The sequence below is a fragment of the Vombatus ursinus genome, unplaced genomic scaffold (assembly GCF_900497805.2).
Source record: "Vombatus ursinus unplaced genomic scaffold, bare-nosed wombat genome assembly UNPS02014830.1, whole genome shotgun sequence".
In the NCBI taxonomy this organism is placed as follows: Eukaryota; Metazoa; Chordata; class Mammalia; order Diprotodontia; family Vombatidae; genus Vombatus; species Vombatus ursinus.
Window position 1 is genome coordinate 13888169 of NW_020954608.1, and position 24936 is coordinate 13913104.

At 38.4% G+C, this 24936-nt stretch overlaps 1 protein-coding gene across 1 annotated transcript; it reads right to left on the reverse strand.

The window, feature by feature from the left end:
- Nucleotides 1-1111: 1111 nt before the first annotated feature.
- Nucleotides 1112-24204, reverse strand: ARMC10 (armadillo repeat containing 10). Its single transcript, XM_027838688.1, has 6 exons — nucleotides 23946-24204; nucleotides 16315-16460; nucleotides 13050-13184; nucleotides 10122-10298; nucleotides 2516-2587; nucleotides 1112-1603 (listed from the first exon to the last, which is right to left on the reverse strand). Exons 1-6 carry the CDS (start codon nucleotides 24136-24138, stop codon nucleotides 1343-1345), a joined length of 984 nt encoding a protein of 327 aa, XP_027694489.1. The 5' UTR covers nucleotides 24139-24204; the 3' UTR covers nucleotides 1112-1342.
- Between the last annotated feature and the right edge of the window lie 732 nt (nucleotides 24205-24936).

Sequence of the window (24936 nt, forward strand, 5' to 3'; positions counted from 1 at the left end):
TTTTATTCATTTTGAGAATAAAACTTACATCACAGATTACTGGTCACATTTGTTTTTGCACATTAGTTAAAGTGACTTTATTCTGCTGGTTTTATGAAAGCTATTTTAATTTTAAATACTGTGATACATTTTAAAAAATTACTCTGTAGCTTTCACACATCAAAATTCCCAGAGTTCTAAAAAAAGTTCTGTAGTGTTCACTTGAACTAAAAGGCAACCAAAAAATTCTCAATTAATTTGAATTAAGGATATTTTAACAAACTCGGACATTTTAGCCCACAATAATTTTTTCAATTTTTCAAGGATTCAAATGTAAAATCATCACAGATTTCTCTTTGGGTGATGAACTCATGCCACACTATCAAGAGCTGATGAATCTGAATTAGCTCTCTAGGACAGAAGTCCTCAAGGGCTTCATTAGTGTCTAAGACCAAACTCTCAAGGTCTCTCTTAAGAACTTTGAAACTGATAGTGTGACATGGGAGACACTGGCACAGGACTGTTCAGCATGGCGTGCCCTCATCAGAAAAGGTGCTGTGCTCTATGAGCAAAGCAGAATTGAAGTAGCTCAAAACAAATGCGAGGTGTACAAATTTAGAGAACCCACTCCAAATGTTCATATGGACTATTTGTGGTAGAACATTCTGAGCTTGTATTGGTCTGATGAGCCACAGTTGGATACACTGTAATCTGACTCTAACATAGTGGTCATTTTGGTCCTCTTCTTTTTTTCTTTTTTTGCTTAGGCAGTTGGGGTTAAGTTACTTGCCTTGGGTCACACAGCTAGTAAGTGTCAAGTGTTTTGTCTGAGGCCAAATTTGAACTCAGGTCCTCCTGCCTTCAGAGTCGGTGCTCTATCCACTGTGCCACCTAGCTGCCCCAGTCCTCTTCGAGAATGAAGGACAATAACCAACCTCCAGACCAGCAAGTCAGAAAGAATTTTCCAAGTATCTTCAGGTTCCTTGCTTCAGCGCATACTGTATGACTGATGGATCCCATCCTTCTAGTTTTATTTTACTGCTCAAAGGTATGAGAAATCCTAGAAATCTTTATAGATTCTACTTCTTCCCCTTGGTAACAGTAAATGGCAAAGAGACTATATGATCAAACAGCTGATCAGAACCTTAGTTTTATTTTTGCAAAAACAGGAACAACATTCCTAAATGAATTTTCTCTCTCTGCCCCGAGGCTCTACAGCCACCATTGTAATTTAGGGGGTAAGAGTACCAAAGTATGGAACAAGATAAAAGTGTCAAAAACACTTGTCTTGCTCACAGACTGCAACACTGAGTTATTCCTTATGGTGTGGAGTTGGGTTTTTTTTTTTTAAACACAAGGCCAATCAAAGTATGGTGAATATTTTTGCAACTTTCTCTTTCACATCGACATCATGGTGATATGTTAAGGATAGCAGTTTCTTAGTACACTCTGTAGATTCTCCATAGAGCAAAGAGAAAAGAGAACTGTTATTAAATTGATGCCAGGCAAATGCATTGTCTTTCTGCTTTATACTGTCTTTTAAATTTGCAAAGAGTGTAAGGACACGAAGAAGAATTTCCTTCTCCATGTTTCCATCAAAGAGGGAAATCAGTGATGATGGGACCTAAAAAAAATGAAATAATTATTACTTTCTAAAATCAAAATTTAGGATTCTAATATACAATCATATTTTTATATATCCTGGTATGAAGTGATTATATTACAGTACTTTAAATTTTACTAAGAAAACTGGAAATAGTTTTCTACTCAATTCATAAGAAAATCTTTTTATACATATTTGTGACTAATGGTAGTCATCTCCAGGGTAGTCATTTCCTTTCCCCACAAAGGAAAGGAAAAAAAAAGGAAAGAAAAAAGAAATTTACATGATAACTTTATGTTGTACATAACAGATTTGCAGTTTCATGTGCAATCATCTTTTTTTTAAATACTGTGTTACAGAAATGCTTGTTTTATTCCATAAATTAAAAATGGAAAAGAAGAAAATCTTTTTATGATATGATTCCTCAGATATCTGTGCAAAATCTTCCAGGGAATTCACATTTGGAAAAGAGGGGCTTGACATTGAACTTTAAAATGCTGTATGCTCTGAATATCAGGATGTGGCTTAATTTTTTGGGGTGGGGGAATACATGCTGTTTTAAAATACCTAATGCACAGTTTCTTTTTGAAAAATTCATCATTGTGTGAACTAGAAGAAGAGGTTTTATGAAAATATTTTGTGTCATAAAACTCATAGTGAAAAAATTAAATTTTATCCTATGTGCATTAAACTATTAACACAAGCTTCCTTCAGGAATTATGAAATGGCATGACTAAATGCAATTTCATACATATACTTTATTCTTCAAAACAATAGCTTTCCTATACTTATTCACAGAATGGCCTGAGATTTCAGTATTACAGTTATTTTTCAGTTGATCAATATTGATTGATTTCATTATCTAATAGCTTCCTGGTGATTAAATACATATCTTCTACAGAGCTTAAAACAATAAGTATATAAAATATTTACCTGCACACTGAGAAGTTCTTTTGTCATAGATGGATTTGCCGACAAATTCAAAAGCACTTTTAAAGTCTGGATCTGAAATGAGAATACTTTTTAATCAATTATAGACAGCTGAGCTTTAAAGGAATAGGAAGGAAAATTATAAACTATATAAAAATGAGGAACATAATAAGTATAGATCTATAACACAGTCAGCTTCCCATGAACATAACCTGAGACTAGCAACATATTCTTGTATGTTAGCTAAGTAGGATGATGGCATTTTTCGAGTTAAAATAGTTTAGCCGAGATATTAGCTATAAATAGCTTAAATATGAAGTGGTTAGTAACCCCTCATTTTATATACACAGGAAAACTTAGGCTCAAAGAATTTAAACATTTTCCTTAAATTGATACGGCTATTGGCAGAACCAGGACAGGCACCCCATCTCTTACTCTAACTCTTTAAAAGTCTTCCATTTGCTTTAAGCATGAATAGTTACTGTACATGATACGAACAGAATTCATGTGCTTACATGCTCTGACCTATTTTGAAAATTTAGCTTCATTCCAACAACGGTCTAACATTACAAGAGTAAATTAACCATACCTATGTGAAGTTCAGAAAACGGGGGTTACACTCCAGAATGCACACAGAATGCCCACAGAATACTTACTAGCTAAATTAGCATCAAGCTACAAGGTCATAATTTCTTTTCATGGAAAACAGGACACATCCCTGGACTATCACAGAATTTTGCAATAAGAGACTCACAAAAGTGTTTATTATTTCCTATACTAGTGAAAACAGTGAGGACCAAAACCAAACCTCTAAGAATATTTCTATCTTAAGAATCAGTACTGAAACCTAAAGTGGGAGGATACTTTCCCTTAATCAATGATGGACGCACACTGAGAAATTCTTACTGCTTAATTTTCCTTTTTAAACATTCCTTATTATTAATTTCCAAAAACTTTGGTCATGACAGCACTCCTTGAATAACAGATGAGATAATTTCTAAAACTAAAATGCACATTTAAGGCATGTAAGATAAATGAGAAGTTGATGCCTTTATTTATGTATTGGTGAGGAAAATTAATGCTAGATCCCTGAGGTTTAAGCCAACATAATCCTATCAAGTAGCAGTTAACAAGTATTTCACAGTAGGTTACTTCTGCAGATGGCAAATCCCACCCCCTTTATATTCATTCTCACTAGCTATAATTTCAGAAGATGACATTTTCTATCTTGTCCCCAGATTACAGGAGTATAACCTACTTAGAGCCAATATTGCCCATCATGCATTAACTATATCAACCCAACCTTTGTACCTGTATGTTTCACTATTCTCTTTACATGAAACCTCACTCCAGTCAGACTGGTTGTCATCTTCTTATTCGTATAGCTTGCCCTGGAGGCCCTTCCATTTCTACCAATCACAATTTTAATAATTATTTAAATGCTAGCTCTAATTCCCTCTTCTCTGAACAACCTTCCCTGATTCTTCCTGGCTGGAAGTGTGGTCTTCCCGTCCTGTGGATTCTGATACCACCAGCACATTACTATTTCAATACTTCATTGATTTGTGATTTTCTCAGCTTGGATAGTCCCTCTACTAACTCAGAATGCAATCTCTTTAAGATAACTTAGCAGACACTCTTTGAGTATCTATGGCTGAAAAAAATCATCACTATGAAGCTAACTTGGTGAAAAGACTCTGAATTTAGCTAGACTGGTCCTCGGATAACAGATAGGCTGGACTTTTGTGGAAGCAGAGCATTATACATATACAAGCCATGGGATCTTACGTAAATTACTCATTCTTTGAGCCTCTGTTCCTCTATGCAAAACCCTGCCTTACCTATTGCACAGGATTGCTGTAAAGATCAGAGGAGAGAAAGTACAGTCAAGTACTCGGAAAATTCTAAGAGCTCTAAAGAATGAAAGGGGTTATTATTATCTTACTGACCAAACTAGGTTGTCAGCCCCTGGAGGGCAGGGAATACATCTTGAAGCATTCTTTGTATTCTCCCCAGCATCTACCTAGCCCAGTGTCTTGAAATAAATATGTGCGATGAACGGAATTGATCTCACTGTATAAACAAACACTGTCAAAACAAATTTACTTTTTAAAAAAGTAAATTAATTTTATCAATGCTAGTGTTAACTAAAATGGGATCCTAGGCACAGAGCCTTCTTAGCCTTCCTTCAAAATACACAGTTCCAAAGAGAAGCGACCTGATGTAAAAACAAGACTCCAAAATGAGCTTTAACAGATGAAACAGGTGGGAAAGAAGTAATGAACATTTTTTCCTCTAATTTCAATTTTTTTTCCTATTTATTCATTCATTTATTTATAACATTCATTTTTTTAAATTTTGGGTTCCAAATTCTCTCTTTCTCCAGCCCTTCCCCACCCCATTGAGAGGCAAGCAATATACCCAATAATGGGCATTTTATTAACAATCTGGTACCTAATTTTATATGTAGCTTTTATTACCTGCTAAGCAATGCTACCTTAGAAGCAGGATGGCAAAGAGGATAATAATAAAAATAATGATGATGATGATGATGATGATGATGATAAGCTAACACAAAGCACTTCAAGGTTTAGGACATTTCATATGTTACCTTATTTGATCCTCAAGGCAACCCTGTGAAGTAGATATTATGACTATCCTCCTTTTATAGATGGGGAGACTGATGCTGAGAGGCTAAGTGATTTGTGGAGGCACATATAGCTCATAAGTGTCTGAGGCAGGATTTGAATGTTGGTCTTTCTGACTTCATGTCCAGAGCTCTCTCCACTAAACAGCCTAATTGCTTTGGCGTGGAGTCAGAAAGACCCACATTCAAATCCTGCCTCAGACACTTATGAGACATATGACCCTGCACAAATAACTCAACCTTGCCCGAGCATCAGATTCCTCATCTGTAAACGAGGTGGCTGGATGGGATGATTTTTAAGGTTTCTTCTTGCTCCAACTCTGTGATCTAATGATCCTACAAATTTACAAAAAGATCACAAGAATTATCAGTACTTGAGGAGCAGACAGGATTTTTAAGTAATGTATTCATTTAATATCTGTAATTTTAATTCAGCTGTTTGGGCCTGTAGACTAAATAATTCTATTTTTTGTTTTGTTTTTCAGTAGACTATAACGTACCTTTGAAAAGGTATCTATTTACATGAAAACCTTTCACAACCACTTTGCAAAATACTTTAACTTGAATTTTTAAACATACCCAGAGATCCCATTCCTAAGCATATACCCTAAGGAACGCAAAGACAGGAAGAAAGGTTTGATAAACAGCAAAATAGTTATAACAACATACTTTGTTGTAACAAGGAAATGGAAACAGAGTAGATGCCACATTGACAAGGGAATGGAACATCAAATTATGGCACATGAATGTGACAGAATTTTACTATGTGCTAAGAAATGATAAATATAGGAAGGGATAGGAAGACATAAACTGCGGGCAAGAGAAAAAAGAAGAAACAGGAAAACAATATGCATAATAACTACAATAATGTTAATGGTAAGAAATATAAAAAGTGAACCTAAACATGGTATAATTAGATTGACTAACTTGGTTGGAAGGAAGAGAGAAGAGAATTTACCACTTTCCTTCTTTCCAGAAGTCAGGAGATAATGGGTGTGGAGCAATATATATATTCCATCAGACTAGATTTATGTGTTGGTTAGTTTTGCTAAACAGCGTTTTTTCCCTCTATTTCTTTTTTATTGTTTATGCTAAGGGATGGCTCTCTAGGCAAGGAGTGGGGCAGAGATATCTGAGGACATAAAACTGACATAAAAACCATAGCTATCAGTAAGTTTCTTATTTATGGAACCTAAATATCAACTTTCTCATTGCTTATGTAACCCTAGAAGGATAAAAATATTCAAATTAGATGCTCCTTTGAAACAAACCCCACTTAAATTCACCTGTTTAAATGAGTTACTTGAACTACAGAAATCTGGGAGCCAGGAGGAACTACTGGTGCCATGACAAAGCAATAATGTTTTGTGGGTTAGAACACAAGACGTGAGGAAAAAGAGCTTTTTACAAATCTATCCTTGTATAAGTTAATCATATCCAACAATAAAAAATGGCAGACTGGTCGTCTTTCTACCTTTGAAACTGTGGAAGTTTAAGAAGAAATGATTTAAGGAAAGATAATTCTTTCTAGAGACCTTCCCTGGCACAATTCCCCTCCTGCTAACATTAAGTACCTGTTTCAGGGGGAAAAAAAATGTCTTTGACATCAGTTAATTATCATACTTTGGGGAAAACAGTGGCAAAAGTTTATAAAATATGATAAGGAATGGTTCTGTTCATGTGAAGCAAACCTGAGTCACAAAAGATTTTTTTAAAAAATTACTCTTATGGATGGATTACGGATTAGGCTTTCTTTTGCACAAATCAAGGAATCAAAGCAAGAATGGCATACTGAAAAAAGTTCTTGATTTGCAGTCAGCAGACCTCAGTTTGAGTCCTCGCTCTGTTACTACTACCTGTCTGATTTTGAAAAGTGCCTTCCCCTCCTGAGTCCTCCATTTCCTCATCGGTAACATAGAGTTGGACTAGATAATCTCTGTTTACTTCAAGAGTTAAATCTATGATCCCAAGACCAGCATAGAGAGACTATTTGATCAGGGAGACAACAACTATGATATCACATGGGTCACCTTATGTAACACATAGTTCTAAAAAACTGACACAGCTGTATGATACAGAAATAACAGCTATAAATAGTACCAACGTCATAAGACCAGATAATACATGACACAGTGGAAAGGGCAGTGACCTGAGAGTCAAAAGAGCTGAATTCCAGTCCCACTTCAATCTCTTTTGTCACCCTGGGCAAATCACTTCTCTTGGCTACTTCCCTTAATGGCTAAATTGAAAAGAATGGTCTGTAAGGTCCCTCTTGGCTTTACCATTCATGAAGTACCATCATCTTAGTATGAAGCCTAGTATGAACTTCCAGGCTTTTGGGTGGGTTCTTGACTGGCAAAAAGTGCCATCTTGTAGTAATGGAAGGTTATTTTAAGGATGGTTATTTTAAGCATTAGGAATTTCAATTTTCCTTTTGTACACATCACATAAACACTTGGTATTTTTATTCCAATGATGGTAACATGGGCTACTAGTAAGGTTTTTATTACCCAAGAGAAACAGTATCATAGGTCCAATGGGGAAAATTTATCTAACATTCTAGTGGTTGTTTGCCCAACAACTAGGTATCCAACTCAGTGTTTATGAAAGAAGCTATATTCCAAGAGGTCATTTGCAAATTAGCTATTTGAAACTCAGAACGTAATTTTTCCCCTGCAGAAATGTTAGAAAATGAGGTTTGGTTCCAAAACAGACCTCACAAGACAATTCCCTTGCCTTACTGTGGCACTGAGGTCCTTGAAGGCAATGCCAGCAGAGTACAAATTCTGGCAGGAACATAATCTTGGCAAGAGCCTGTGCCTACCTAACTACATTTGGAGAGGCTCATTACCAGAAGGTTGGCCAACAAGTAATGATTTTTTTTGGCTAGTGACTCACGACAGATTTAAACTTGCAATAAAGTAAGTACAAAGAAATACTGTGCTATCAACTTTGTCTTTCATAATCATAAAAGGTTACATAGTGTTCAGTGTCCTTGGCCTAAATGGCCTGAACACGGATCCAAAGAGAAAAGGGCGTTTAGGACGACAGAAGATGGTTAAATAGGTCTGAACAAAAATGTACTGTCCCTGGTATGATGAAGAAAGGTGTGAGATTGGGGGTAGAGGGATGAATCTTTGTAGCTATTCAGGCAGCTACCTGAGTCACCAGCTGAGCAGACAGGTAAGAGCCAAAGCCGATAGCAGAAGGCAAAATAATTTGAGAGGGAGAGGAGAGGGGAAGAGAGGATCAAAGGATCTAGAAGGGACTTGGATCATTTGGTCCAAGAGCAGCAGAACCAGCATTTGAACCTGGGCCCAAAAAGAGCTTCTCAAAGGGCCACTGCAGTTGACAGAGAACCAGCAGGGATGCTCAAGTTGTAATGTACAAGGGCAAGCAGGAAGAAGGGGAGGAAAAGGAAGGAGTTTCTCATATGTTTGGAGCAGCTAATGAGATTGTCAGGGCTGCCGTATCAGTGACAGAGAAGGGGAAAGGGAAAGAGGCAACAAGAGTGTTAGGGAACAGGAAGAGGGAACTAGGGAAAGTGAGAAAGTGGTAAAGATGGAAAGGCCAGGCTGGTGTGGCCACTCTTATCTGTGACATGTGTAAAAACTACCTGTACTTCAGAGCTTAGTTGCATCTAAGCATGGGTGGTGGGTCTGTTTAAGATCCTATCCAAGAGGATTCATCTATGCAAAGCATTAAAAATGCTTTACGATAATGACCTGGTCTCATCCATAAATCATCTTGAAGACAATATCCAGGAATCTCAGAAGTGACCCACACTTGCATAAAGAAATCCTTCTACAACATAACTGTCAGGTGACTAGTTTCTGTGTGAGGGAGAAACTCATCAATCCCTGAGGAGGCGGATACCACTTCCACATAGCTCCAAATGTTAGAAAGGTCCTCCTGACGTTACACCCAAATTTGCTAGGTAGTGGCTGTCACCCATCCAACTTCTGGAGTTAAATGAAGATGACAGTCATTCAAAAATCTGAAGGTGCCTATCAGGTCCCGTTCTATTTCCCTTATTCTTGAGGGTAAAAACCCTCAGTTCCTTCAAACACTCCTTAAGAAGCACGATCTCAAGGTCTGTTATCATTTGGTTGCCCTTCAGTTCCCCAATATGTTTTTTACATATATGGTGCCCAGAAATGCATACAATACTCCTAATGTGGTCTGACCAAAGCAGTATGTCAGGGGTCTATCACCTCTTTATTCCTTCATGTTCTACCGCTCTTAATTCAGCCTAAGTTCTCATTAGCATTCTTGGCTGTTTAATCAGATGGCTGACTCACAGTGAACTTTCACACCACTAAAACCCCCATATCTCTAACCATGCTTACTCTATGTTGACTTGTGAAGTCAATTTTTTTAAGCCAAGTGTAGAACTTGACATTTATCCTTCATAATTTACATTTTATTCCATTTAGTTTTAAGTTCTAGCCTATCAGGGTCTTTCTGAATCCTAACTTTGCCATCCACGGTTTTCAGTTTCTTCCAGCTTTGTGCCATCTTCCTATTTGATAGGAATGCCATCTCTACTTTTATCCAACTTAGTGATAAAAATGTCAAAAGACCCAAAGGCAATCATGGATCCCTAGGGCATTCCAATGAGGAGCTTATCCAAGCTGTCAGTCAACCAGTTCTGAATTTACTTCGTTGCATTTCCGTCTATCCCATGTCTTTCCATTCTGCTCAAAAAAGAACAATGCAGGGGGCAGCTAGGTGGCGCAGTGGATACAGCCCCAGCCCTGGAGTCAGGAGGACCTGAGTACAAGTCACTTAGCCCCAAATGCCTCACTAAAAAAAAAACAAAAAACAAAAAAAAAAACAACAAAAAACAATGCATGCATGAAACTTTAATTTGGACCAGTGAAACCAACAATCTACAGGTGAGGAAATGAAATCTCAATTAAGATAAGCAAGAGGTTGATTATAAAAATAAGAGTTACGTACCTTGGTGTTTTCATTTCCCATAGATAACAAATCAAAGAGGTCTGAAATTGAATTGGCAAGTAAGTGCTGATAGTCATTGGTGACTGTCATGTTTGTTAGCAATCTCAGGCCAGCCAACTGTACATCTGAATTCAAGGGAGAGGAGATGGTCTCCTCACAGATTTGGCTGATGTATACCTGAAGAAAAGAAAGAAAAAACGACATATACCACTGAATTTCATCTAGAATGAAATAAAATCAGGCAAAGGCAGAAGCTTTCTCAAGTATCTGCATAATATGTCCTCCTTACTGTGTAGAGTTCCTTAAGTGAAGAATCCCCAAAGCCTTGTTATGGTAAACAAAAAGTGGGCAAAATAGGGCCGACTTCTTTCCAAAGTTAGCTTTTTCAGGGATAAAAGGAGGAAAAACCAAGTATTCTTTTAATTCACTCAGTGATGTGGGATGTAGGTTAGGTTAACACAGCCTCAAAATATTGCTATTAGCAAAAAAAAGCAGCTCGAGGCCTATCAAATTTTCTGAAAGAATCCAAAATTATCCTGACAATCTGTTCTATTCTATAAACAATTAAATTATACCCAGAATGAACTTAAAAGGCAAACTTCCTACAGTAGAAAGATTTCTAAGACTCTAATATTTTTGTGCTTTACATAGAGGTCCAGTCTAAAAAAATTTTTATAAAGAACATTAATAAGCTGGAATGCATTCAAAGGAAACATATCAAGATAGCAAGAGGGCCTGAATCTATTCATAGAAGGTTATATTGGGAGGATCTGGCTTTCATAAATAGGTTCAAGAGAAATCTTCAAAGTATTTAAATGGCACTGAAAGACTAAGAGATCCTACAGCTAGGCCTATACCTCAAGAAAGTCAAAGACAGAAACACATATTCTGTACATGACAAAATGTTCACAGCATTTCTTGTTGTAGCAAAGAACTGCAAATAAAGTAGGAGCATATCTATTTGAGATTGGCTAGACAGACTATTAAATGAACACAAAGGAGTACTGTAATATGAGAATTCAGAGAAACATTGGAAAATTTACGTAAACTGATGCTGAGTGAAGTAAGCACAATTAGGAAAAGAATATACACAATGACAACAACATAAATGAAAGGAATAATAAAACAAAGTGGAACATTATCTAATTATAAAAAATCTTGGCCACAGAAAAGGGATGAGTAAATACATCTGGTGTGTGTTGTCAGATGTGGTCAGTATGTAAATTTTGCTTAATGAATTTTTGCCCCTTTGTTACAAAGGAAGGCTCAAGGTGGAGGGGGGAGGGGGATATATGGAAATGACAGTCATGTGAAAACAAAGGCATTAATAAGTTCTTTTGGATAATAGAAGGGGAAAAAGTAAAGGAGTTTTGATGGAGAAGGGTCACAAATCTAGATTTGGAAGGGACTTTAGAGGTCATCTAGTCCAATCCCCCTCATTTAACAAATGAGGGGTTGAGGCCTGGAGTTACCATGTTATGAAGGTATCAGGGGAATAAGCGGCAAAGCTGGGTTTAAACTCAGGGTTCCCAATTCTCAATCCTTTGTTCTTTTTACAGGAGGATTACACTTGAAGTTTGGACCCAGAGGACAGAGCAAAAAGAAATGGGAAATTGCAGACAGGCAGGTTTCCAGTCAATAGAAGGAAAACTGCTCTAACAGAGCTGGCCAAAACTAAAATGGGCTACCTCAGAGGATACTGAAGCCTCCATCAATGGAATTCTCAAGCAAATCATTTACTAGAGATGTTATAGAGGGTATTTTTGTTCAAATATGAGTCAGACTAGATCACCTCAGAGGTAATTAAATATTTCTATGGGATTTGAGAAGATAGAGATTATTTACTTCAACCTTCCCATACTAAAGCCTTGAAGCGTTAAAGGATTCCTCCAGATTAGCATAGCTAATTAGTGGTCTACAGGACCCATGTCTCCAGTCTGGTGCTTCTGCTACCATACCACATTGCCTCAAATACCAAAAACCTCAAGAAATTTTATTTATGGGCCCATTGTATTTCATTACAGCGCTACACCATATCGGTTATCTTCAAAACCTGAGGGCCTCTCATCCTTTATAACTGATATATAACACACTTCTCTAGAATTCTGGGGTTCACATACAGTTTTTAAAAGATTTTCCCCCAAATCTTTAAAAATGTGATCTATATAATTTTTATTACTTCCAAATCCCTTATTTCTCAATATCTGTAAAGATCAACTTTAAAATAAAGTAACCCACATATATTTTCAATTATTATTATTCAAATAATTATTTGTTTCTCTTTAAGCAAGTAGCTCTCTAATTCATTGTCTTTCTGGCGTCCTTCCCTAACCCTGGGTTAGTTTACCATCATAGGTAGATCACTCTGTAACTCAACTAGGAGCATTCTCTAGGCTCTGAGATGATACTTGGTTCCATCCATCCGCCAGCCCATTCTCCAAAGGGTTCTTTTTGACTCTCTATAGGTAAAGTAGGGGCAGCTAGGTGGCACAGTGGAAAGAGCTCCAGCCTTGGAGTCAGGAGGACCTGAGTTCGAAACTGGCCTCAGACACATTACACTCACTAGCTGTGTGACCTTGGGCAAGTTGCTTAACCCCAGCTGCCTCACCAAAAAAAACTTTGGGGCAGCTAGGTGGCGGAGTGGATACAGCACTGGCCCCGGATTCAGGAGGACCTGAGTTTAAATCCAGCCTCAGACACATAATACTTACTTAGCTGTGTGACCTTGGGCAAGTCACTTAACCCCACTGCCTAACCAAAAAAAAAAAAAGAAAAAAAGAAAAGAAAAAAAAAGAAAGGTAAAGTACCTCATTATACAGTTAAGTAAAAGCTTGTGGATTATGATTTCCCAATAAAATTACACAATTTATTTTTAATGGCCTTTTAACCTTTTATAATTAATTTTCCTTGTGTTTTAATGTCACTCACCTTAATTTCCTTCTGATTCTGAATATTCATACTTAAGTTATTTAGTGCATTTAAAGCCTTCTCTTTAACTTTGGGGTTGGGATCTTTCAGTATGTTTTCAATAACTAAGAGACCATCCAAATTACGAATAATATCCTAAAAGGAAGAAAATAAGATTATGCTTTCACCATTTTTGTTTTTTATATTTAGCTCCTTTATTCCCAATTTTTGGATTTTATCTAACTTTTCAGTTCCCCCAGGCAACTATTAGGAGTTTCCTATACCAACGAAATCACAGGCACAGGTAAAAGAAAGAATTCAAATGATTGGGCAAGCTGGGTGAAGCAGTGGCTAGAACACTGGGCCTGGAGTCAGGAAGACCTGATTTCAAATCGTGTCTCACACAGGACAAAAGCTACATGACCTTGGACAAGTGACTTAACCTCTGTTTGCCACATTTTCCTCAACTGTAAAATGGAGAGAATAATCTCCCAGGGTTGATGATCAGATGAGATAATTGTAAAGTGCTTTGCTCAGTGCCTGGCAGTATTTCAATGTTAGCTATTAAGTGATTGTTCTAATACAGGACAAACAATTTTCCATAGTTATCTATACCATGTTATCCTTCAAAACACTGCAGTGGAATATAAAGTCGATCTTACACAGTTTATACAAAGATCTCAAAGCAATTTATAAATGTAATTAAATTTCACTAGATGGTGCAACGGATAGAGTAATGGGCCTGGAGTCAGGAAAACTCATCTTCTCGAGTTCAAATTTAGCCTCAAACACTCACTGAGTGACCCTGGACAAGTCACTTAACCCTGTTTGCTTCAGTCTTTTCATCTGTAAAACGAGCTGGAGAAGGAAATGGCAAACCACTCCAGTAACTTTGCCAAGAAAACCCCAAAATGGGGTCACAGAGTCAGACTTGACTAAAACAACTGAACAACAACTCTTGAAATAAGTATTTCAATTTCTGTGTTACAAGTAAACCTAGAAAACAGCAAGACTTGCCTAAAGGATTCTTTGAGAGCATATTAAGCACCCTCCTGGCTCCTCTACTGAAAGAAAAATCAATTGCTTCAACTGCTTATAAGGGGAATACCCCCATAACTATATGCTTCCCAGGATAAGCCGACAAAACAGAACAAGAAATTAATAAAATATTTCATTCTTTTGTCATAACTGAGTTTTGCTGAGTGAATAACGCAATTTATTTAACAAATAAACCTTTATGGATACGTAAGGATGAAGACAGCAGCAGTTTTTTGACTTTGTTCTCCTCACCCTAAATCTTAACAGGTTAGGAATAGACTTCTTTCCAGGGTGTGAGTGAGGAGAATTGGGCTGGACCAAAACACGATTTAAAAATCAGCTTAAAGTCTTAGGCCCATTTCTCTATTCCGGGAAGTCAAAGGGAAATATGAAATGAGAAGAGACTATTTAAAGTTAGGCTTTTTAGTACTGCTGGGAAGTGAGCTACTTTCAGAAGCAGCTTCCAGGAGCCTTTTCATTCAAATGAATAAACCATCAGGCACTGACAGATACAACAGCTTCCTGGACGTATTGATCTGTTTGCAGAACTACAACCTGCAGTTGCTAAAGTAGCAGAGACCATAAATTATATAACAGATTCACTGTCTCTAGTCACAGGTTTACAGGCCTCAAGCTAGACAGGCCCTTAGAAGTCACCCAGGCTACCCTACTTCCTACATACTTTTTATTTTTTAAACTGAGGCCCAGAGATGTTCTGTTACCTGGCCACACAGATACAAAAGAAACACGAGACGTGTGAATGTAGAGAATCCACCCCAAATGTTCACATGGTGTATTTGTGCCCAACTTACGGTAGAGCATTCCGAGCTCCTATCTGATCATCTACAGTCTGACATACTGTAACTTGACTCCAGCACAGTGACGTCATTTTGGTTCTCCTCGAGAACGAAGGACTACAACCAACCCCTAACTAAATGGCACAATCGGAATTTGAACACAGGTCCTCTAATTCCACAATGATCGTTCTTTCCGCTGAGCCATGATGCCTCATGGCCAGCAGATCACTTAATAGCTATTGCTTTCATTTTTCTATTAAAATGATATAAATTGGGGGCAGCTAGGTGGCACAATGGATAGAGCACCAGCCCTGAAGTCTGGAGGACCTGAGTTCAAATCTGGCCTCAGACCAAACACTTGACACTTACTAGCTGTGTGACCCTGGGCAAGTCACTTAACCCCAACTGCCTAAAAAAACAAAAAACAAACAATAAAATTACATGAATTTTTAAAAGATTAAATATTTTATGCAATTGAGGGATAAAACGGATAGCGATCCTGCAAAAGACAATCCAATTTAAATACATTAGTGACTACATCTGAATTCCTAATGGTCTTAGAATCACCAACTGTTACAGCTGCAAGGGATCTTGGAGATGATTTACAACTTGATATTCCTCTCCCCACCTCCATTTTACAGATGAAGAAACTGAGGCCCAAAGAATGGAGGTACCTTACAGGTGGACAGCAGCAGAACCAGGACTGCAAGGGTTTAAGTCTCCTGACTCCCAGTCTAGTGTTTTTTTCAGGGTTTTTCTCCTTAGAAGTATACCGCAGAACATGGAAGTGGTGAATTTCAAAAGCTTTATTCTTTTAGTGACATTATGAAATGCAGGGAATTAGGTGAGCATGAGCTAGGGTGAACTAACACAAATAGGTTGGGTCCTGTGACCCACAAAGCTACTATCTGACAACTCTGAACCAGGCTTCAGGAGAGAAGAGAAGCTCCTACATCAAAGCTCCTTAGATCTGCCCAACAGGTGTATATAATTGCAGCTGGGGGTCTAGGAAGAATTGCCTTCTTGAGGTTAGTAACTTGGCTGATGGTGAATCTCAGAAAGAGGAACGCCTCCCGTTACCATGATAGGAGTTGCATCTTCTCTAAATTAGTTCCTCCCTTTGGATCTATGGATAGAATTTAGTAGGTCCAAGAACTTGGATGGGAAGAAAAATTACATCTTCATTTTCACTAACATTTAACTGAAATTTAGCATCTCCTTCAGTTACAAATTAAAAAAAAAAGTAATGATTGTGAGAAAAGATCCATATATTTCACCAGACTGTTAAAAGGGTACATGACACACACATAAAAAGATTGAGAAGCCCCACTCTAGAGGCCCAATAAAGCATTCAATCTTCAATAAAATAAATAAATTTATTTTCTAACCTGGCTGATTCTACTGTGGAATTGGCAAAAAGGAAGCCTGCTTCTCAAGAACAGAGTACTTACTTGATTGACTGAAAAAGCAGCACTGTTACCTAGTGTAATCAAAGCTCTTTCACGAATTAAAGGATCCTCAGTTGACTCTAGCAAGCAAATGAGTTTTTTAAGATGTTGGGCATCCAGTACACTAGATGATTTGGTACAGTCATCCTCTGACAAATATGTAGAGGAAAAAAAAGAACAAAGAAAAGAAACAAGTCAATCAGATTTATTGGATACTTAAACTATTGATTTCTGACTATTCTAAGACCAGGTCAATTATGAAACTGTCAGTAACTAATACAGATTTAGGTATATCTTTATAAAACTTTATTTTAGAAACTTTAAACATGCTGCTCCTCCAATTATTAAGGTTTCTACCTTGATTATGCCCTCTTCTCCACTCACGCATGTCATCAGGTTATTGTTCGGCATAGATAAATTCTGACATTAGAAGTGACTCAGGAGCAGAAACCATTATTGTTTTTCCATATCATATTACTTGCATTTAGTACAGTGCCTTATATATGACTTAATAAATATTGACTGAATTGAATCATGAATGAAGATTTACCAACTTTTATATTGCAGAAACTATGAATATGAAGTTATGGTAATGTGGCAAAGTGTACACTGAGAGGTAGTCTATAAAAAAATGAAAATTCACTTTGTCTCCTTCACTTATATGTGCACACGAACACATGACCTCTGAGGTACCTTCCAGCTCCAAATCCTATGCTATGAACCAAATAATAAGCATTTTTAAGTGTCTACCCTGTGCTAGGCACTATTCTAGGCACTCACCAGATCATACTGAAACACTCACAAACACTGCCATCTGATCTGCCAATACCCCCTAAGAACTCCTGGGTCTTGCCATCTGCTCTACTGATGTGTCTGAGATTTTCTGGTTTCTTACAATTGAATTCTTTTATGTGCTGTCTCCTCCAACTAGAGGGTGAGCTTCTTGAGCAGAAGGGCTTTCTAAATTTTTCTATTTCAATCCCCAGCCCTTGGCATAATGATTTGTACATGAGTGCTTGGATGATTTTTCATTCATACACACACACATATTTACACCTACGTTTTACTTATTTAGAAGCCACTAACTGGATTCTACATGATATCCTAGTTTAATTGGCATTTTGCTCAAAAATTAAAATAAAACAAAAAACAAAAACAAAAACCTAAACCCTATACCATTAACAACCCCACCCCCCCATACAAAAACAAACAAACAAAAAAACCCACCACTGGCCTATGAGGTAATGCTAAAAGGTCATTATAAATATATTCTTGAATAACTATTGAGTACAGTCAGGGAAAGATTAAGATATAGATTGTGGGACACACTTAAGAAAGCTTTTAGCAGTTGGATAAGCAATTCACTGTTACAAGCATTTAAAAAGTCTGATGATTTAATGCATCGGACATTTATTAAATAAACCCTTCAGTCTTCACAAAATAGGACTTCAATTCAATATAGAGTTATTAAGTGTCTATGTATAAGTTCTTGTCTAAAAGCCTTTTCACAAAGGATAGCCTGACAATGGTTAAAAAATTTTAGGTAAAGCAATCATTGAAACAGATTTTTTTTTAAGTTATAGATAATCTAATTCACTGTCTCTTCTTACCCAATTGTATAGATAAAGAAGGAGGTCCAAAGAGGTTAAACGACTTAATAGACTCACATTATCGTAGGGTTAAAAGGGACCACAGGGACCCCACAACAGTGTAAGGCAAAAATTATTAGACTGGAAGTCTGGAGATCTGATCTCATGCTGGATCTGCCACCTACTACCTGTATAACTGTCACTTCAGGCTTTATTTTCTCATCTGCAAAATGAGATGAATGAATTAAATTATATGGCCAAGTTAAATAGATATTTTCAGAAAAAAGAAAATAAAGGACTACTACAAATACCTAGACTCAGAGTTCTACTGGAACTGGGTTCAGATTCTGTCTACGCTGTATACCTGTGTGACTTTGGATAGGCAAGTCATTTAACTTCCCTGGGCTTCAGTTGTCCTTACTGGTAAAATGAAGTGGCTGGACTATATGGGCTCCAAGGCCCACTGCAGATCTAGAACTGTAACCCTAAGCATTAGAAGGAACCGTGAAGGTTACCTAAGGCAACCCCAGCAGGACCTCTACTACGTTTGTGGTACACGGTCATGAGCAGCCCCTGAAAGACTTGCAGCGGTGAGGAGTCTACTACTTTCTAAGTCAATCCATTGCACTTCTGAACGGCTGGGACTTTTCTTTCCATCTAGCCTGAACCCGCCTCTCTGCAAATTCCAACTACTGCTCCTAATTCTGAATTCTTGGACCAAGCACAGCAAATCTAATCTCCCTTTCCAATATGATAAGTTTCCAAATACTTGAAAGACAGCTATCATGTTCCCACATGAAATCAAGCTTCCACATAATATAATATGGTAGCAACGTTACAAATTTACTCAATCAAATATTATCTCCTCTAACACTTCCTGTCATGAAACCTAATTTTCCAAAATCTGATTCTAATTCTATACTATACACATTTTTCTAAGATGGCTTATTGTTTTTTAAATTATTATACTCTATTTAACGTTTATTAACAAAATTTTTTGAGTTCCACATCTCTTCCTTACTCCAGTCCTTCTTGCACCTACTGAGAAGGCTTATCGTTTAGAAGAAGTCTGTTGTTTATTAGAAGTTGGCTGTTTTTAAGGCTGCTGAGAATTATACAATTTGGGGACTAGCTGGGAACACTGACTTAACTGTGGGTATTCTAAATGTCCAGTGACCAGCAAAGCAACATACCATCAAAGAACTGAACTTCATCAATATGGGCATTTTTGTGATTAATGAAACCAGAAGACAAAAGAAAGATGCAGCTAGATTGGAAGAATGGTTCATAAGCACTCTTTGGAGAGGCAAAGAAAGGAGTTGGTTTCATTGGGTGTCCACTATTTCATGTGGCATTTATTAGTTTCCTCTTGTAGTGCTCACAATGAGCGTTAAGTAAAAGGAGTACCATGAATATAAGTGTAGCTTATGTACCAACACTGGTGACGTAGGATGAAAAGGTGAAAAAATTCTAGCAACAAAATACAAAAATAAACAACAAGTCAATCGTTACTTGCAAGAAGTACAATTCTAATGAGGGAGACAAGTACCCATGTAAACATGTACAGCATAAAGAGATAGTTAATAAATACAAACATATACAAAGTAGTTAAATACAAGGTTTTGGGAGGGAAGACATTAGAAGTTGTAGGGAAAGTCAGTATCTTAAAGGAAGAGAGGAACTCTATGAGGTAAGGCATCGGGAAGTACCAGTGCAAAGGTGCAGAGATGGGAGATCTGTGTCTAGTGTGAGGAACAGAAAGAAAGCCAGTTTGGCTGGATCAGAGTTCAGCAGTGGTTGGAAAATTAGGTTGCTAGGAACTTGCTAAGATCCTCTAAACCAAGTCGACATAATTTGATGATTGGTTAGTTTAAAATGAAAGTAGGTAATGAAAAAATAATAAAAATTTAATTAATAACTTCCTGCAGAAGTTTATACCAAACTGCTCCCATAAGGAGGCCAAAAGATCACAGAAAACTCTTACACAGAAGATCCTTGCTAAGCAGTCACATGGCTAAAGGCAATGCCAATTTAGAATGTAAACTCATTGGTAGAACATCATGGTTAAAAAGGAGAAAACTGAGTACTGGGAAGGCAAAATGACATACTTATTTGATAAGAAATCCGTAGCACCTCTTTGTAAAGCAGCAAAAAGCAGAGGCAAACACAAACTTCAAATAGCTTGGTCTAAGCTACAACTACAGCACAAGAGCCTCCATTGAGGATCCCTAGATGAATGAAAACAAAGATGAAAAATGAAACATTAATCAGTGTCTCTATGGTAATCTATTTTTGCCAAGTAGCATTGTAATCATCACATTTAGATCCTAACACTTCAGCTCCTTCGAGAGCTACGGTAGGAAACCATACAAGTACCTAAGAAGTCAAGAAGACTGGCTGTACCAGATCAGAAGAAATCAATTCTGAAGGCGACAATCTGGGAAATGGATCAAATATCACTTTATATTTGGCATTAAAAGGTTGTTACAACCTGACCCCTCTTCTCTATCTCTTCAACCATTTTCTTTTTCTCTCTATGCTAAAACAGAGTTAAATAGAAAATCAGCAGGCTAAAACGCCCAACTTTCCAACTTTCTTACACACTCATGCACTTTACAATTCCTTCATCCATATAGGGTCTATGTGCTATTCCCTTTCCACCTAGATGACTTTCCATTACTTGTCCAATGTCTGCCATGCTTTCCCCTCCTCACTTCGTCCTAGGTTTCTTTTATGACTCAGTAATAACCTTCTTTAGGAAACCTTTCATGGTCTATTCAGTTAATGATAAGAACAGTAGCTAATATTTACATATACCTCTTTAAGGTTTGTTCTCAAACTTCTTGTTACTCTTTAGACCCAATTCAACTGCAACTACTCTCTTCCAAGTCACCAATGTCTTAATGAATACATCCTGTGTTTTTCTCAGTCCTATACTGTTTGACACTGTTGACCATCCTTTCCTCCTGGATACTCACCATCCTTAGCTGCTGAAAATTATGTGTACCAACTATAAAAAATTCTCTATCTGCACACTTGGGGAAAAAACCTACAACTCTGGAAAGTAAATCTCCCAATTTGCTTAAAAAATGTTCCAAATGAAGTGTCTGACTGGGTGTTGAACCCATTTGTTAAAAACAGAAAAATGCCACACGCTCCAATTAGCTTGTAAGAACAACTAGCTGACATGAGGGAAGAGGGAAATTTACTATTCAATTTCAATAAAAACCTCTGCATAGTTGGGTAATGGGATAGAACAACAATGATTTAGTGAGCACAGCCAACAATAGATTTCTTTCACTTGAATCTAGGTGCCTTTGTGAGGGTTTTTTTTTTTTGCATTCTGACAGCTGTTAAAACTGAGTTTTAAAAGAAATTGAACATAGAACTAAAACTTCAAATCATCGTATCACAAAGTATTAAAGTAAAAAAAAAATTCAAAAGTAATTTGGGATAGTAAATCGAAATGCTTGCATCAGAATAAGCATTATGAGTTTTACTGAGAGCAAAATCATTTGTTGTACCATTAATAAAATATTTTAAAATACTCTCAATCTTTTTAAAATCTCTATCTTGTAAAACTTAAAAATGCACAAAATCATATGTATTATGCAATTGACTTTGCAGAAACGTACATTGCAAGTAGATAGCCTTAGTTGTTTTTTTTTTTTTTTTTTGCTGAGAGAGGTACATGACCAAAAGGCCAGCCCACTGAGTCAGTCCATCAGTAGATCTAGCCAACAGTTGCTGTGGGTGGATAATGAGTTGGGAGAAGTAAAAAGGAAGATTTGGATGAATTGCATGAGGTAAATTACACCGAGATTTTAATGATCTCAAGCTGCTTCTTGGTACTAAAACTTATTCTTCAACACAGACATCCTCCCAGTGAAGCTATATGGTTGCAAATCTTGTACCATAATTTCTTAAGGACAGTGATCTCACCCCTTCCGGTTGATAGACACATGGTGAACACAAGTAGGCTGTAGCATATATTTAATGCTGGCCTATGTGTTAGAACTGGCAAGAGGTGTATTATTCAGGAAATGTATGACTGCCAAAGAAGATGAGTCACACAGAAAGATGGAGGGACATATGGTACTCAGAAAACTCAGTTCCTGACACTTATTACCTCTGTGGCCTTGGGCAAGTTTGGGCCTCAGTTTCTTCAAATGGAAAATGAAAGCTGGACTGGATGGCCTCGGGGGTCCCTTCCAATTATAGATTGTGACAGTTGTCATATGGCCAGTCACTTAACTAGCTAGCTGGTTCTTGACAATGTCCACTGAAGTGGTCTCTTCTAACCAGCTGGGTATTGTACAGTGGATAGAGCTCTGGACCTGGAGTCAGAAAGACCCGAGTTCAAATTTAGCCTAAGATACTTCCTAGCTTGTGACCTTGGTCGTGTCACTTCATCTGTCTGTTTCAGTTTCCCCAACTGTAAAATGGGGATAATAACAGCACCTAGCTCCCAGGATTGTGGGGGTGGGGAGAATACTTGTGGTATACAGATGTGATCTCAGGTCTTTATGTTAACCTCAGATTCATGGGATTCTGTTTTTCTTTTAATTGAGGTAACTGTATTTGAATAAAATTCTTTTCCTTTGTAGTTCTATGTATTTTATTTTACACACCTGAAAGCAGTATTCTAAAAAAGGGTCTATGGGCATCACCAGAATGCCAAAAGGGTCCAAAGGTTAAGAACCCTTCCTGCTCCTACGACTTCTGACATTTTGTAGGTACCTGTTCAGCACTGGGGTGGATTTGCATTCTTAGCCATCAATCTTTCCTCCACGAGGAAGTCATTTTAATGTCAGTAAATAAGCTTTTCTAGTTATATAATGGAATAAAATCACTGACCCGATGGGGAAAATGAATCAAGAATGTCAAAGTGATTTGTTGTTGTTCAGTCATGTCGGTCTCTTTGTAGTATTTTCTTGGCAAAGATACCAAAGTGGTTTGCCATTTATTTCTCCAGTTCATTTTACAGATGAGGAAAACGAGGCACAGTTAAATGGCTTGTCCAAGTTCATACAGCTAGTAAGTATCTGAGGCCTGATTCCTCATTTGAAGTGAGGAAGATGATTCTTCCTGACTCCAGGCCTGGCACTCAATCCACTTTGTCACCTAGTTTCCCAACTTAAAAAAATAGTGATAGAGCAAAAACATCACGACAAGAGGAGAAATACAACTTTAGGGAAATAATGTTATTTCCATTACTTCTGAGGAACATTAGACTTTCAATAGCTCTGTAGTCATACCAGCTTAACATTACTGTCTATCATGAAAATTCAGTTAATATCCAGATCCTTAAAAATGGCTTTTAGTCAAATAGGAGAGTAAATTTGTACTGAGACATAGGAGATATTAGTCAGACAAAGTGGAGTAAGTTATAGATTACACGTATATCTACGTATCTATATATGCAGCTAGGATAAATTGGAGAAAATCTCAGAGGAAAGGCATTACTATTAAGGACTGAGAAAGGCTTCCTGCAGAAGGTGGGATTTTGGCAGAGATCTGAAGAAAGCCTGAAGGCTTCCATTACATTCAGAATTTTTTAAAGAACCATCACAGCAATGGCAGAAATTTAACCCTCCCCTCCCCACCTCCATCACCAACTACAGTCCAGTAGCCTAGCCTAGTACCCTAACAGAGGGTAGCCGAATATAGGAAAAGCAGGCGGTACCTCGTTTGAACCTCACAACTCTGGGAGGCAGGGTACTGTTGTTACCCCATTTTACAGTTAAGGAAACAGGCAGGCAAAAGTGAAGTGACTTGCCCAGAGTCACTGGGCTCATGTGTCTGAAGCTGGATCTGAACTTGACTCCTGGGCCAGCGCTCTCTCTGCCTCGCCGCCCAAGTGCCTCAAGAGCATTTCATTCCACCGGCTTCTCCAGTCCGAGTTTCCCCAGGGCTGCAAACCCCATCAACCCGTGGGCTGCCCAGGCCTCCTGACCCACGGAGGGAAGGCAACAGCGCCTGGGTCCGGTCTCTCCTGCCCTCTCCCCAATCCCGGGTCTCGGTGGGGGGAGGGCGGGCGCTCACCTGCAGGAGGGGAGGGGCTGGACCCCCGCTGGGGGAGCGTCCTCCCCTGCCCAGCAGGGCAGCCGCGGCTCCCGCCCTCAGTCGCAGTCTTCCGGCTCTTTTTTCCCCCCCAGGCCAGTCGGTAAACGCAGTAACAAGCGCCGGCCCCGAGCACCAGGCCCGCTACCCAGCCCACCTGCTGGGCTCTGCCCATGCTGTCCCCCCGGCCCCAGACACGGCCCAGGCGGCGACGGGGCTCCCCGGGGACTAGGACCAAGACTCCCAGCAGCGTGCAGCCCAGCGGGAGCACGTGTGAGCGAATTGCTAGTACGCGTGCGCGCCGGGGCGGGCTAAATCGAGGAGGAAAAGAGGATTTCAGTTCCGCCTCCCCTCCCCCCACCTCTGGCAGGCTAGAAACTGCAGCTCCCCGCGGTGCAAACTTTTTTGTGCCTCTAGAGGGGATCCTCGCCTTTCAGCGGCAGCAGGGATAATCCTCACGAGCGCTCTGCACCGGCACACACAACAAGGGTTTTTATTTTGTTTTGTGTGTCCAAGAAGCTAGGGGTTAGAGTTTGTTGTGCGAGTTACGATTTGGGCATTTACCTACCTCAGTGTATATAACCACACTCCTGATAATTCCTCAGCCAGAATCCATGGATAGATTGCAAGGGTTCATGAACTTGATTTGGAAAAAAACAAAACCAAAACATTTATTTCAATATAATTGACTTCTTTCGTTGGGTTACAGGCTTTGGAAGCCCCCATTTTCTCACTTCCCATCAAGGAAGTCTCTAGCATTCACTTGAGGCTATAGTCCACTCTACTGGCCTTTCATTGCATTTGTGAGGAATCTCCTAATTCTTTGTTACCCTTAACCTAGTCCAGCCATCTGTTGTCGGTTACCTCAGGATGGTCCTGGGCTACTTCCCACCCTTGATCCTATCTAGACTGCATTTTCAGTATGGGATCTGGACCCCAAAAAGGAAAAACCATGGACTTTCCCACATGGCCA